This window comes from Antechinus flavipes, chromosome 4 (genome assembly GCF_016432865.1).
Source record: "Antechinus flavipes isolate AdamAnt ecotype Samford, QLD, Australia chromosome 4, AdamAnt_v2, whole genome shotgun sequence".
Taxonomy (NCBI): Eukaryota; Metazoa; Chordata; class Mammalia; order Dasyuromorphia; family Dasyuridae; genus Antechinus; species Antechinus flavipes.
The window spans coordinates 128,511,959-128,527,624 of record NC_067401.1 but is presented as its reverse complement, the minus strand read 5'-3'; the positions used below and the strand labels follow the sequence as shown (position 1 = coordinate 128,527,624).

Sequence of the window (15,666 nt, the reverse complement as noted above, 5' to 3'; positions counted from 1 at the left end):
TTTCATCTCTCTCCCAAACGCCAATCCTTTATCACCAAACTGTTTTCTAGGAATCTTTATTTTCTCCCAATTTTAAAAGGATGACTTTAATGTTTTTTTGTCAGTAAACTGAATTTCAATATACTATTTAATAATACTATGAAAGTATTTCTATTATCTAAACAGTCATGAGGAGAGGATGAATTTTATCAAATGCTTTTTCAGTGAAAAGATAGCTTTTGTGGAAGTTTAATCTAACAGCAGGATAGATTAGTCAAGCAGAATGGATTGAAAGAAAAAGCTTGAATAGGAGGATATCACAATAAACTAGGTATGATGACTCCAACCCAGAATTTCCTCCTTCCTCTGGGCTATTTTATTTTAGTTCTTAGTGTCTGTGTATGGAAATTTAATCATACACTATTTAATCATTTCATAATAAATTATTTTCTGTTGTTGCTACTTTTTAATGGGCAAATCTTATTTCCCATACCGAATTATAATCTTTATTTTGTAACAAATCTATTGGATAATTAGATTTGGGCAGTGACATTTTAAAACTTGTTAGGTTCTCTATGCATAATTGTAACAGTTGTTTATAAAAATAGTTAAAAAAAAAACTCCTCAAATCCCACAACCAAAACATCATAATTTATAACAGTTGTTTAAAATTTTTAAAAGTCCACCAAAAATCCCCTCAAACCCCACAACCAAAATATCACCTTGTGAGGAAAGTACTTTATAAACTCAAAAGTACTGTCTAAATGTGAATTATTACATAGATTTAAAAACTTAAAAAAAATTACACTAAAACATTTAATGGAAGACAGACTTATTGTTCTAATATTTTATTTACAATTTTTTTTTAACATTTGAAATGTATATTACTTATTATACTTAACATTCATGTCCTATGGTGGGGCAAAAAAAAATGATAGTTTTCTACACTGCTCTGCCATCTCCCTCTTCACCCCAACTTCCATGTGTGTATAATTCAGAGGTTTATATATCCTCTGGAGTTGGAGATCTTAGTAATCTCAATGTTCCTTCACTGGTCACAGTAAAGAGAGTTGAGATCCAGAGCAAGGGTGGAGAGTTGCTCTACTTTCCCATATTTCCATATCATGAGTCCATGGAAAATTTTGACCTGGAAAAGCAGGGATCTAGGCTAACTGGTTAGTGCAACTAATAGTGGGAGCTCCTAATTGTGTACCTATTCAACAGTATGGTACTGCAGTACCAAGAGAGCGATATTAGTGAGAATGATAAGAATGGGACAAATCTGAGAAACACTGGGAAGGAAAAAGTGACAGGACATGTTGACATGGACACTGCTATCATTAACAATCCAAATTATTATATAAAGCAAATAAGCTGTACAAAATTGCTAACATAAGTCAGTTTTCATTATTCATTATAACTTCCCAAACCTCCATGTAGCATAAAATTTACAAACACCTATAAAATAATCTAATTATAGGTATCATTAGCTTTTTTGGTCAATTACTATGAAGGTTTTTTCACCTGCTAATTTCACAATTCCAGCTATCCAGAAGACTTTGGTAGGTAGGCTGCAGTCTGTATTGGGAACTTCCACCCTCACATTTTCTGAGATATCACCCCAGCAGGTCCCCATGGGTGCCTGTCATGTAAAAAGTACCAAATTAGCACCTTATTATTAGCACTCAGCTTGGAATACAATCTTTATTTTTATTAACTGTCACCAACAACAGAAATATGCAAGAAATGACAGACTAATATGTAAAGTTCTCTAAAAATTCAACCTTTTTTCCTTTTTATTTTTATAGAATTTTATTATTTATTAGATATTTCTATGCGTTATCTAGTATCAGGATTGAATTCAAGTTTAACAGAATTCAAAGAAGTTAAAACACACAAATGTCAGTTTCAGAATCCAGAATATCATTTTAGCATATAAAAAAAAATATTTTATAAAAGCAGAATTATAAAACCAGTTGTAGTAGCTTTCACAAGACAGAGCCAATTTAAAATAGTTGTCTTTTGCAATATACCTTCGAATGAATATCATTTTAATTAACAAAGAATAACAAGAAAAATAATTCAAACTGGCAAACTGCCTTTCATGCATTATGTCATTACCTACGTTATTTGGGGCAATATACTCCAAGTTAGTAAGAGAAGGTAGATAAGAGAAGATGTGAAAGTTCAAGGTATTTTTTCACCTCAGTATAAATTTTTTTTTTTTACTTTTAAGACTAATTCACAAAAGAAAGTTTATAAGAATGGGTAAAAGAGAAGGTGGCAGGAAATAAACACTCAAAAGGCACAGGTACAATTTTAGAGATCTATATACTATAGTAAATTATTAGTTTAACCAGTTGATATTGTTTCTTTCATGATTAACATAATAATTTACTTTAAATCTTCATCACTAAAAGAAGAACCTAGAACATTAGAAAATGACAATCACCAAAAAAACTCAAGTGACTTTTGTCTCCATTAGGTGATTAACTTACATAATAAGATGATGGGATTTTTCTAAAATCTTTTACTAATATAGTCTACAACTATTATAATTATTACATCACATATATCCCCTATTACTTTTTAGTCAATTCAATGCTTGAAACTTATTTATAGCTTTTATACAGTGGTGTGTGAATTATTTGGGACAAGTGATTTTTATATGGTTTCATCTTGTGATAAGAATGGTCATATATGTGTATCTGTATCTACTGATGCTAGGCTCATTCAGAACATCTGACCATAACGAGACACGTTGAATGAAGGTGATATGAAATATTTCCTAAGTATCTCATGCTTCTATTTCTTCATGTAATAGGAAGATAATACAATGATGTGGGAAAATAATAATTTAGATATGATTTTATTTTGGGAAAGCAAGTCATATATATTTGGGTATATGTACATGTACACATATGCATCCAATGGCACTAATCTGTGTTGCAGAACAGAATGACAAACTGAAATCAAATTAAACCAATTTCTCCACTTTTTGTTGGTTGAGTGATGCATTTTCTGCCATTTGCATGTTTCTCACTAATCTCTTTTGTTGCATATTTAGTTCCAGATTTTCAAGAATCTAAATGAAGGTACAAAAATTTTAGCTCTTAAAGAGCACATTTCAATGATGATTAGAGAAATTATTGTGGATGTTGGTTTGGGAAAGTCCAACATCTTAAGATCATTCAAGCTCATAGTGAAAAAGAATAAAAAGAATAAATAGAACCAAAACACAAAGGAAAATGCAATTAAAAATGGTAAAATTAAAAAATGGTCTACAATGCAAAAGAGTCTAATTAATCTTCAGAAGACAAGTAAAGACCTTCGGAGGGATCTAGCAGCTGTAAGGGTTGTTCCCAATTTCTCTATATCCAGAGCATGCTTCTTAAAACTGAAAGAACAAGATGACCAGTACGTATATTAAAAAGTCGCTAACAGTGGCTATGAAACAAAAATGATTGCTATATTACAAAGAGTAGAGAACTGAAGATTTTAAAAAGCTAATTTTTTATTGATGAAACTTTTTTATTCAAAGCTGTAACAAAACTGTTGTTGGAAGAAGTTTAGGTGATCCTATAAGACCTAGGACTCTCTAATGGACTATGAAAAACATCTGCCAGAAAAAAATTGTCAGGGAACTTTTTACTTTTATTGGGCCTGGAAGGATTCCCCCTGCTGAGGCAATGCTAAACTCTGATAACTATATACATACATACTGAGAAGCAGAATTATCCTAAAATGACAGAAATTCCCAAACTGAGATGGAATATTGCACCACAATCTTTAACTATGCCATATATGCCAAAGAAAGAGAAATCTGTCCAAGAGATGGAGAGAAACATGTTTCTGTGGCCTGGAAATTCATCTGAGTTAAACCCTATTGATAACCTATAGGTTATAATCAAAGTTAGATGAGGAAAATGGACTATTTGTCAAAAATATGTTTAATATTCATTGCAAGAAATGATTTCATGAGAAGAACTAGAGGATTATTGGTCAAAATCATGGAAAACAAGTGATTTCAGCAAAAAGAAGACACATTGCAAGTTAACATTTGTTTATTATATAAATCAATAAATGCAATTATTCTAATTTGTCCCATTTAATTTGCACACCACTGTAATAATTAACTAAATTAAATAAATGACTTTTAGAATCCAGAAAATACTGAAAGTTCCAGAGGTAAATGATAAGAACCATACTGAAAGAATTTAAAACCTTGATGATAAAGAAAAGATTCAAGTAAAGTCAGGTGTATTTGTATATTTTCAGGCAAATCAACATAAGAAAACATATCCAGAAGAATGAGTAACCAAAGGAATCAGAGATACAGGACCTAACCAATTTGATCATTAGTCAGTAGACATCTATATATGGTCTTCTACTCTTTGGTAGACTCTCTTCTGATAGGCCAACAACTTATGAAATATCTGTTCAACCCCTATCTTCTCAAGAGCCAAAGTGTGAGAAAGAGCAATTTCAGATTGAGGTGAAGAAAACTGAGGTGAAGTGATACAGGTTAGGTCCACAAACTGAAAGACAGAATCAGTTATGACTCCTCCCTACCAGTGGTGGACATGAAATATGCCTCTAAACATATGGAGAAAACAAGGTATCTCAGCTATCATTGATTCTGGAGGGCAGATATAAACAGGTTCTCTAGTTATGGAAAAATATGTGAATCTTTTTTTGGGCCTATTTATTAATTTATGTTAAATACTGGACTCTTCATGTTCTGCTATTTTCCCCTACATCACTCTAGACTTTAAAGCTACTCCTATTGCCAGCAGGTACAATTAAGAAAACAAGAAAACTTAAAAGGAAGATGGATTATGTAGATCTGTATTTATATAAAAGATAGTTTCTATTATATTACCAATATTAATCTACTTTTAAGTAGATTGGGTGGTAGTTAAATTTAAAAAATAGAGGCACATCTCTTTTTTCTCGGGTGGGTGGTGTGGTGTGATGAATAGGATCTGTTTTTGTGGATCAGGAGAAATGCTCCATAGTATTTCTTAAAATTCCACACACAGACACACACACACATACACACACACACTCTTAAACAGATGTTGTTTTAGATCATTGTATCTCTAATGAGTCTCACAAATAAGCTTACTAATGATCTGATTGTTTATCTGCCAAAGTGATAGGCTGAATAGAAAAAAATTAATCAATTTTAATGAACCAATTAATTTATGTTCAAGTAAATAATGTGTCAATATTTTCATTTAATAATGGTAACTATCTTCATTGTTTGGTTATTTCTTGGTTCCTACAGTCTGGATTGGTATAGGAGAAAGTAGCAGAAAGTGACATTTGTTCTTGCCTGTAAGGTTGTGGTTCTGCTAGGCCCTCCTAAACCAATCCATGTTTGACTCTATGGAAAAAGAAAAACGGGGGAAAAAAGAGCACCGCAATGGAAACTGTGCTCCACATAGCAAAACAAACAATCTCTCTCTAGATATATACATATATATGCACATATATGTAATATAGATATATACACATATATAGATATATACACATATATATTTCCTTTTTGTTAAAAATGAATATTGTCAAATGGGGAAGACTGAATGACCCAGGCCTCGATAGCCATCTTCGTTCAAGTCATCTGTCTTCACTTGCTGGCAGGAGGGATAACTGAAGTCTGGATTGGCATAGTATGAACTAGCAGAACCATAATTTACAGGTAACAACAAATTTACCTTCCAGACTCATGGCGAAGAGATCCACCTCAGGTGCCTCCCCAAACAAGGAAGATCTGGTTCACTTCCTGATCCAGGAACCACTCGTATGGGTTAATCTGTGAGCGACTCTCCTTCCCTGCAAGGTAAGCTGCAATCAGGAAGGTCCTGTTGGACATGGCCCAAATCCAAATGCTAAGGGCCTCCCAACAACAACAACAAAAAGATTCTTTTTCTCATCCGTAAGAAAATATTTTTGAGGGAAGTTCCCTTTCCCCATTCTTCTTATAAGCTCAGGAATGTGCTATAGATGGGATTTCTAGAGATGTATGATCCTCTATTAATTGTACAGATATAATGCACAATAGAATTGACCACAAAAAAGTCTACATAGATTTGTTCTATATAGAGTGGGCCAAAATAACACTGATAATTACATATAAACTCTTGGCATTAATGAACAAGAATGGAGGACAGTATTTAAGATCTGAAATTATACATAAATCTGTCCCAACAGTGAGAGAAAATCTGCATGAAAGCTACTAGTACTTTCAAATAGTACTTTCAAAATTCATTCTAAGAGAGAATTAATGTACTGCCATCTAGTGTAGAAACAAAATATTGTTTTGCTATTATAAAGGTATAGGGAATACATTAACATTTCACAAGAGGGGGAAAATAGTGATGAGGACTCAAAATATAAGAATATGTTTATATTCTTATATATATATGTATATATATATGTATATATACACACACACACACATATATATCTGTGAAACCGTAGAAAGAAGGATGAAGAAATCATGATTAAAAGGACAAAAAGAAATCCTTTCCTTTCTCACAAAAACCACTCACCTTGCAATTTAACAGTGTGTGAGTGTGAGTGTGAGTGTGAGTGTGAGTGTGTGTGTGTGTGTGAGAGAGAGAGAGAGAGAAAAAGAAAGAGACAGAAACAGAGAGAGAAGGTCAGTGATAAAGGGAAAAAGATCATGTTTGAGGTAGCAGTAAGGGCAATAGTTAGACAACACCATAATTAAGTCACTAATAAGCTGTCAAATAATCTTGGATAAATCATTTCCTCTCTGGGCCTCAGTTTCCTCACTATTAAAATGCACAGGTTCATTGGATTGACTTCTAAGGTCCTTTCCAACTTTTGTTAGTGTGTGATAGGTGATTGTATATATTATGTATAAGCACAGGAAATTGACTAGTGATTTAGAAGGGGGGAAAATCCATTCCTTTTTAATAAAAAATATCAATACCAGTAAGGAGTTTTGGAAACCATAATAGCAAAGCAAAAAAAAATTATTTTAGAAAATTGAAGAAATCACACAAAAAGTAAACAGCAAAATATGTGTGTATTCACACATGTAACATATATGCAAAATAAAAATGATTTTTACAAGTGTAAATTAGTCCTATTCGTTCTAGAAGAGGTTAGTTTATTCATTAACAGGGAGATCTTCCCAATAGAAGATGTTATTATACAGTGAAAAGAACCCTGAACCAGACACTCCACAACTTGGGTTCAAGTCCTGTCTCTACATAAAGGTCCTAATGAAACCTTTTCTACAGCTGAGGTTTCTCATTTGTAAAATACCCAGCTTCAGAGGACTACTCCGAGGCACAGGTGACAGAATTCTGCCTGTTCTCCTACCTTCTTTGGCTGACTTCCCCTGCTCTATGAACATTCAGCAAATTCCAGGAATAGGTGTCCGCCAACCAGCCATCTCATCTTGTCAGTCTCTCCTTGGTGATCTGACCTATTTCCATTACTTCAGTTACTGTTTTTATGCAGTGGCTTCTCCAGTCTCACATTTCCAAATGCTTGCTGGACATCTCCAAAGAGAGACAGATACCGCACACTGAAGATATCTACAACTAAACTCCCTACTTTCTCCTCATACGACTGCGCCACTATCCTTTCTAGTCAGGCAAGCTCAAAACTTTAGGATCATCATTGACTCTTTCCCCCTACCTTTTGGTTGTCAAGTCCTGCCAGTTCTAGCCCATCTCTCTCTGTTCCCATTTCTTTCCATTGTTCTCATCACATCTCATCTGGACTCCTCTATTAGCCCTTCCTCTGGTCTCTTTCTCTAATTTATCCTTTGTAACTTCTCATATGCATTGCTCTGCTCTGATCCTATCTGTTTAGAGACCTTTGTCTCCTAAATAAAATGTAAACTTTTTAATGTCATTTCAGATTCCTCCACAATTTGACTCCAAACCTATTTTCTTTCCTACTGCTTTTCTTTATGTTTTGTTGTTGATTGGCTGTTTTAGTTGTGTCTGACTCTTGGGGATCCCACTGGGTTTTTTTTGGCAAAGACATTGGAATAACTTGCATTTCCTTCTTCAGCTTATTTTATAGATATGGCAACTGAGGCAAACACGATTAAGTAACTTGCCTAGGATATCACAGGGAGGAGGAGTATGAAGCTAGATTTAAACTCAGAGAAGATGAATCTTTCTAGAAACTCCAGGTCTGACGCTCTATCTACTGTACCACCTACTTACCTACCCATACTTTAAACTGATCTACATATACATTAGTACAAATAATCCACTAATCTACCTTACCTTATCACAACTTCATGCCTTTGCTGACAGCAATCCTCATATCTGGACAGCTGCCCTATCTTCATCATATCCCACCAATATTTTAAAGTTCAACTTGCTTTTTTCCTCATTTAGAAACTATATCTGATCCTTCCAGGTGTGTTAAACTGATTTTGTCTTCCTCAAGTTTCTCAAATACTCCTAAACCTCTCATTTACACTTGTTTTCAGTTCATTTACATGTAGGTACTTAATTACTATTTGTTGAATTTAATGAGATTAATGTATGTGAAAATATTTTATAAATTGCAAAGGCCCATGTTATTGTTAGTAATAAAATTTAAGAAAACGTTTTTGTGCCAAAATATATTTTCCCCATAATTTGACTGTAATCAATTAAAATGCTCTATTATTTTAAAATAACTGTGGAAAAGATCATTCTCATTAAGAATCTATCACACAACCTAGAAGAGACAGATGGTTAATTTTGGTGCCTGGATAAGATCTATTATTTTCAATGCCCAGAACACTATGGACCTCTTTTACAGTATATACTATATACTATCTAGTAAAAGAAAATTTTTTTTGGGGGGGGGGGCAGGAGAGATATTTGTCATAGCTTCCTGATGAAATGGAAACCACCTTTGAGGGCAGTAACTATATTATTTTTATCTTTCCATTCCCTCAATGCTTGCATCTAATAAGCACTCAATAAATGTTCGCTGAATTTCAAATGAACTTGACTATTTAAAAAATATCACAAATCCAGAGGATCATCTTAGCAGCTGAAATCCAATAAATAGCTAAATACATCCTAGAAAATTAGTCAGTAATTCCTTATAAATATACGTAGAGGAAGATATTACTCTTCTAGCAGAAATACAAGTTTACTAAGTCTGAAAAGAACAAATAATCACTACTACATTTCTGAAGACTTGGTATATAAAAAAAGGAGAAATATGATATAGTATAATGACCTATCAGGATAGTTTTAGAACCATAGTACATACTCTCCTTCATACAGATAAAAGATCATTTCAGTTCAAAGTTCCTTAAATTATTTTCACAGAAAAAAAAGAGGAGAAAGAATAGCACAACCAAAACATTTTTGGTCTCTTGAGTGATGAGAATATCAATGAGGAGAAGAAACTTGAATACACATAATACCACCTACATAAGTGTTTAGCAGAATATAAATCTGAAACATATAAGCAAAAGAAATTCTGATTATATATGACTTTGCATTTCTCATTTATTTTGTGCTTTATAATTTTAATCATGTATTACTTCTTTTTATTTATAGAGATGACTGGAATAGAGGTATGATAGCATCTTTTAAATAAAACGGGGGAAAAAGCAGTCAAGAATCAACCATCATTCTCTATAATGCAGATGTTCTGTATGTATTTTGCTATGTTTTGAGAATACTCTAGCATTAAATTTAAATGATTTGTAGAAGAAAAGAACATATGAATTTCATCATTAAAAGCTATCAAACACTGTACATAGCATTGTTATAAAGGATTTTCATTGTTAAGGAAATAACTATTCCAAAGTTCAATGGGATGCATGAGAAAGTGAATTTCCTATCTATTGAAATCTTCAAGCAGAGGCTAGATGACTGTTGTTATAGTGATATTATAGAGAGGATTCCTGCTCAGATGTGGGATGAACCATAATCCTGGAGGTTGCTTCCATCTCTGAAATTCTGTGATGCAGTCCCTATATTTAGTTCCTAACTTTAAGTCATTTTGAGATGCAGATTTTGTGTTCTGAAAAGCAAACTATGAGTCCTAAGGCAAAAAAAAAAAGCCAATTATCCCAAAAGGTAATAAGATCATTATACTTCTAACTGCTAAAAAGAAAGGTTATAAGGATCATCTCTCAAATTCTTAGAGAAAAGACAGATACATCAGACACTTTGTAGAGAGCAGTCATGAGATATACAGATTTACTAAAAAATGCATCTTCCGGTTTGGTTAAATCCATGATAGCTTAGGTTTAATCATGAGAACACATTTCTGTCAAATATCACTGCTCTTCTTGAATGATAAGTGATAAACCACTTTGTATAATTTTAGGAATATCTCCATTTAAACAAAGAAGACACATTTCAATAATACTCTTTTGATTAATATTAGTAGTAGGAATGTGGACAGTATCGAATATGTTCCAGGAAATGAAGAACAAATAAGTTTTTCTGAGAAAATATTACTAGCCAAAGTAAAACCAAATGTGGAAAAGGGAAAAAAAAAATGAATAGTGGAGGACTGAGGCAGGGTTAAAAGAGCAGATAGAAGAGGCAGAATCCTTGTTCATGAAGAAAAGGTCAGATTCCACCAGTTGAAGGAGATTCCAGGAAGAGGTTTTTATTTGCTACGATTTCTGCTTCCCAAGAAGAACAAAGGGTGCTTTATGGAGATACTCTGGCCTTTCTCTTCCTCAATGAGCACCACTAGTCATCACCCTAAAAGAACTTATGTTTTACCTTCTTTTTATTCCTTCATTCCAAATAAAAAAAGCTTAAACATATATACAAAAATTCTGAATTTTGAAATTCTGAGACTAACAAACTCATTCTCATTGAAGTAGAATCAGTCGGTAAAGAAAGAAGTGAGGGAGGGCCATCAGAAGTTAATGAAAATTTGAAGAGTGAGTCTAGGTGTCAAGGTTTTTTATCTTTTTCACTTTGGCAGCTCCATTTTATGTGATAAAGGCTGTTTGTTTTATAAATTAACTAATTCCGTTGCTGGAAAACAGACAAAGCTCCAAAGTTTCCCTTCCTCACAGTCTCATAAGCTGTGACATCGCTAGGTTGACTACATGCTGTGCAGTGGTTTGTTTTCCCACTGAAGCAATATTGCATGTGGCTAAAATTAACATTTCAATGAGAGGAAATATTAGATATTCCATTCAGGTCAGTTCAATTGGGTTATCTTTACTTGGTACTTTAATTTGTGTCTCTCTAGTCAAAGACCAGCCACTATTAATTCAAAGGAGGGAGAGTGAAGAGCAAATTCTTGTGATTTATCCATTTTTAGTTATAAACCTCAAACTCTTTGTTTCTAAGAACTAATAAAACTCTATTTAAACAAATATGAAATTACATTTAAATGCTTTCTTAATTTAGAGCATGTAGGTGAAATTCAATGATCTGCTTTTCCCTGTGAGATGACCATTATTTGTTAAGAGAATAAATAATATTTTTGGATTTTCAGGAGCAGCAGGAACTGAAACTCTATCTATATTGACTGTTCATATACTGATACCTGTGATTAAACATATCTTAATGTTAACAAAATCAGCCTCAACAATCAAAGAGCCATAATTCAGCTAATTCTCATTTAAGAGCCTTCCTCTATCTAAAATAGATATATAGAAATAATTAAAAACTTTTTAAAAATGCCAAGTATTTTTAAAAGAATACTTTAATAATTAAGGTTGTTCTTAAGTTACAGTTGGAATCCTAAATTTAAAAAATGCCATATTTAAGACATTATTTATCAGCTTAATAATGTATTTAGCAAGAATTATCTCTAATACTGTGTTGCAACAACATTAAACTATACATGTAATTAATGGGAAGGTCTTATATGCTACTGTGAAGGGTTGGCTTTAGGGAATATAGGTATAAGCAATTCCTAGTGCTTTATTCTTGTGATATGGAAATAAAACAACAACAACAACAACAACAACAAAACTGGGAAGAAAACATCAGGTCTAAGCAAAGAATAAGTTCTGAAGGGCCAGACAGATACCAAGGATGATGGAAAAAAAATGATAATCAATAGATTTGCTAGGTTCCAAGAGACTGGGATGATGTTATCCTAGAGTAGATATTAACAAACTACAGAATAGAAAACTTTTCAATTTAATTTTTACATGCTTATATAAAAAGGCATGACAGGGTAATTTTTATGACTAGATAAATGAAAAGAATAAATCAGTCCTTTTACTTAGTCAACAAATGAAATTCTGCATTATTTCCAATAATCTATTTAATAAAGTATGGACTTCAATAATACTTTGTTAATGTTTTAAACAAATAGCTAACATCATAATACTAATGACACTGCCGAATCTTCAGGATTTAATGCATGGATACAACACAAAATGAGAAGGGGAATTCTTTGCTTTCTTCATAAACAAGTCCAAATATAGGATTCTTTTCCATTAACAATAATGACAAACTTATGCAAGGTAAAAAGAAAAATTTCCATTGTAATCTGTTAAAACAAAAGCTTGTTTTTGAAAAACAAACCAGTTAATTTATTTACACTTATTCAAGTGATAAAAGTAGCAAATCTATACTCACATGCTTAAAACAGGTCACTGGAGCAGCTATAAAGCTATTACTGTTGATGTAATTACCCCAGCTGAAGCCTTCCAAGGAGACTGCTGCGAAAAGAGAGAAGTTAAATTAAAAAAAATCAAACCTTTAAAAGCTTTAATGTTCAGTAAAAGTCCATTGAAATGCAATATGATGTGACATCAAAGTTGTTAGTTATTAATTTAGATTAAATGCAAGTTAACCATTCAAAAAAGGCAGTCCCTGCCACCCCCCATGTGAAAGCTACTCATGTCTGCTCTGGAGTTTTCAGTCACAGAAGAACTGAACAGAAACATGCTCTGGAAGGCAAAGACCACGAGGTCTACTTTGGTGGGTCTTCAAAGCATTTGCTCAGTGGTCTCTCAGACCCAGAGGTTTGCAGATTGCCTTACTATCCGTGTGCTGCTACTCCCTTGAAAACTGGCTTTACGTGCTTGCTCTAGCCTCAGACAGCTAAGTGGCACTCTGGTGTGCAGGATAAGGACCACAAGGTGGGAAGATGAGTTCAGATCCAGCCTCAGATACTTACTGTGTGACTCTGGGCAAGTCACCTAAACCCAGGTTTCTTATCTGTGAAATGGGAGTAATAATAGCACCTGTGTCCCAGGGTAGTCAGGAGGGTCAAATGAGATAACAATCACAAAGAGCTTAGCACACTGCCCTATAGTAAGTACTAAATAAATGCTGATTATCTCTAAGCTTTGCCCTGCCTCTCTCCTCTCCCTCTCTCCCTTCCCAATTTGCCAAATGCTTTGGCTCCAAGCTTTCTTCTACTCTGCAGGCCTCTAGTAGAAAGGCATGAAAAGACAGGATAATGAAGAAAATTTCAGTAAGGACGTCTTTGCTAGTTCAGTTAGGCTCCTCTCCCATCAACTCTGGCCCCTGGCTATTGCCACATTACCTGACTTCGTCTTGGCTTGGCTCTGGAGAGTGGCTTGGTACTGAGCATAAGCTGCTAGCTTCGCCACCAAAGGCTGCTTCTGAAGAACTTTTGCTTTCTTAGTGGGAGGTTTACCCTGAAACAAAAAGAGTTAAGTAAACAGAGTGACCTTTTTCATTCAACCTTTAATCTAATTTAAATCTTGATGTTTTAGAAAATTGTAAACTAGGGAAGCACAAGGAACTTTCAAGGTGGGAAGCTTTTAGGATGCAGAAATACACAGATGTCAGATGACCATAGCAATACGCAGGTTAAATATTTATTCATTAAGTATTGCATATATACACAATTAAAATATCAGGCTGTGGCAAAACCTGAAGTCCTTCCCACAGGAGTTACACAAGAGGAGTTATGACATGGCAATACAATTTGTGCTCAGAGGCAAAAAGTGTGATGTCCGGTCAAGGATAAAATTTATAACATGACAAGTTGTCAGCCAATGAGATGTAGATTAATTTCTTTGGGAAGTTGATGAAACAACTAATGACTGTACGTGTAGCATATTTTTTGATATGTGAGGGCTGAAATAATAGTGCTACTGTGAAGAAAGTGGGGAAATTGTTATATTTACCAGATAAGTGGAATAAAGAAAATGCTCAAGATATAAATCTATTATGTAAATAAGCAAACAAGGACAGTGAAGAGCCAAATTGTGAACTCAAATAACTTGGTCAGTAAGCCAATAAGTATTTAAGAGAGGAGTTTGTGTTTGAAGAAGGCTGTCTTCTCAAACTTGGAAAGATTTAGTAATGCAGTTTGAATTTGAATAATTCAACCAATACTAAAAAATAAAGATAAAGGCAAAATTAAAGCAGATAATCATGAAAAATTGCCGTCCTCCCCCCAAATATGCAAAAACTGTATTTTTATTTTATGCTAAAAGTAAAATGCTTCAAGTGCTATATTACTTTCAATATAGATTCACTTGAGAAATAGAAACAATTTGTTGAATTCACACAATATCAAATTAAATTAATTAATTAAATTAAATTTTAAAAATTTGATTCACATGAAAAATAAAAACATTATTTTGAGGCAGAGCTGGGCTGTTTCTTAAGGAAGTCCACAAGATTTTTAACAAAATCATTTCATTATGAAATAGAATATAAAATGAAAACAAGAAACTGGCCAATTGGTAGCAGCCCAGCTTGAAAGATTATCATCAAATGACAAAAAACAAAACAAAACAAAACAAACAAAAACCTATAGAAATTAGAGATTCATAAGAATAAAAAAGTTTCTGTACCGTTACCTGAAGTCTTGCCAAAATGCTTGCCTTCTTGGAGTTTGAGGAATAACTTCTTGAACATGAAACACTGCAGAAACGCTTTGTTTTAGAATAAAAAGCATCTCGTACTCCGACCATTCCACACATTTCACATGTAGCTAATTAACAAAAAAGAAAGCTATTAGGAATCTCTCACCAAAAAAATCAGTTTTTAACCATACAACTTAATCAGGCTTCCAAAGAACCAAGGGATACTAATTTCTATTCTCCTATAAGTTCCTTCTAGTAATTATAATAGGAACAGACTTCAAGAAGTTGAGGAAAAATCAAAACCTAGGTATGATTTCATGATCAGAACTTCAAGTTGGGTTTTAGAGGCAAGTTTCCTTGCTAAATAATAAGAAAGAAAATCCAGACAACGTTAAGAACAAATGTTGATAATGAGGACACTGTTTCTTCACTGGGTTTTCCTGATTCTTCTCTCTTCTGGTTGTTTCCTTAGCTGGATCTTATTATGCCCCCTCTTAAACCCTTTTCTCTTCCTTGACTTCATTAGTACTTATCAGTTTATTTATTATGTAAATCACAGCTCTATATAATTAACTCCAGTTTTCCATTTAAGTTCCAGATCACTTGCAGCTTTTTAGACATTTCAAACTGGATCTCTCATCATCATCTTCAAACTAAACATGTGCAAAACTGAACTCATTTACTTTCTCCTTCTCCCTGTTAAAACTTTCCCCTCTTCCAAACTTTCCTATTTCTCTTAAAGATATCATTTATCTTTCAGTCTTCCAGGATTATAACCTTGGTATTTTCATGCATTCTTCCTTCTCCTTCACTCCATGGGAAATGAGTTGTCAAATTATGCCTTTTGTATCTCTGAATCATTTCAGATTCTATCCTTTTTTTCTTTCTTTTTTCTCATA

At 33.4% G+C, this 15,666-nt stretch overlaps 1 protein-coding gene across 6 annotated transcripts in view; it reads right to left on the bottom strand.

Annotated features, from left to right (window-relative positions):
• Positions 1–15,666, bottom strand: part of MBTD1 (mbt domain containing 1) — a 75,036-nt gene that overhangs the window by 28,066 nt on the left and 31,304 nt on the right. For 3 of the 6 annotated variants that reach the window (XM_051994277.1, XM_051994278.1, XM_051994276.1), the window contains 4 exons: positions 14,756–14,895; positions 13,471–13,585; positions 12,555–12,637; positions 1,504–1,621 (listed from right to left, as the gene is read on the bottom strand). In XM_051994277.1, the coding sequence (XP_051850237.1) occupies positions 1,504–1,621; positions 12,555–12,637; positions 13,471–13,585; positions 14,756–14,895 (456 nt within the window). Of the gene's footprint in view, positions 1–1,503; positions 1,622–5,699; positions 5,793–12,554; positions 12,638–13,470; positions 13,586–14,755; positions 14,896–15,666 lie in introns of those variants that run through there. The other 3 variants (XM_051994275.1, XM_051994279.1, XM_051994280.1) reach the window with 2 other exon arrangements.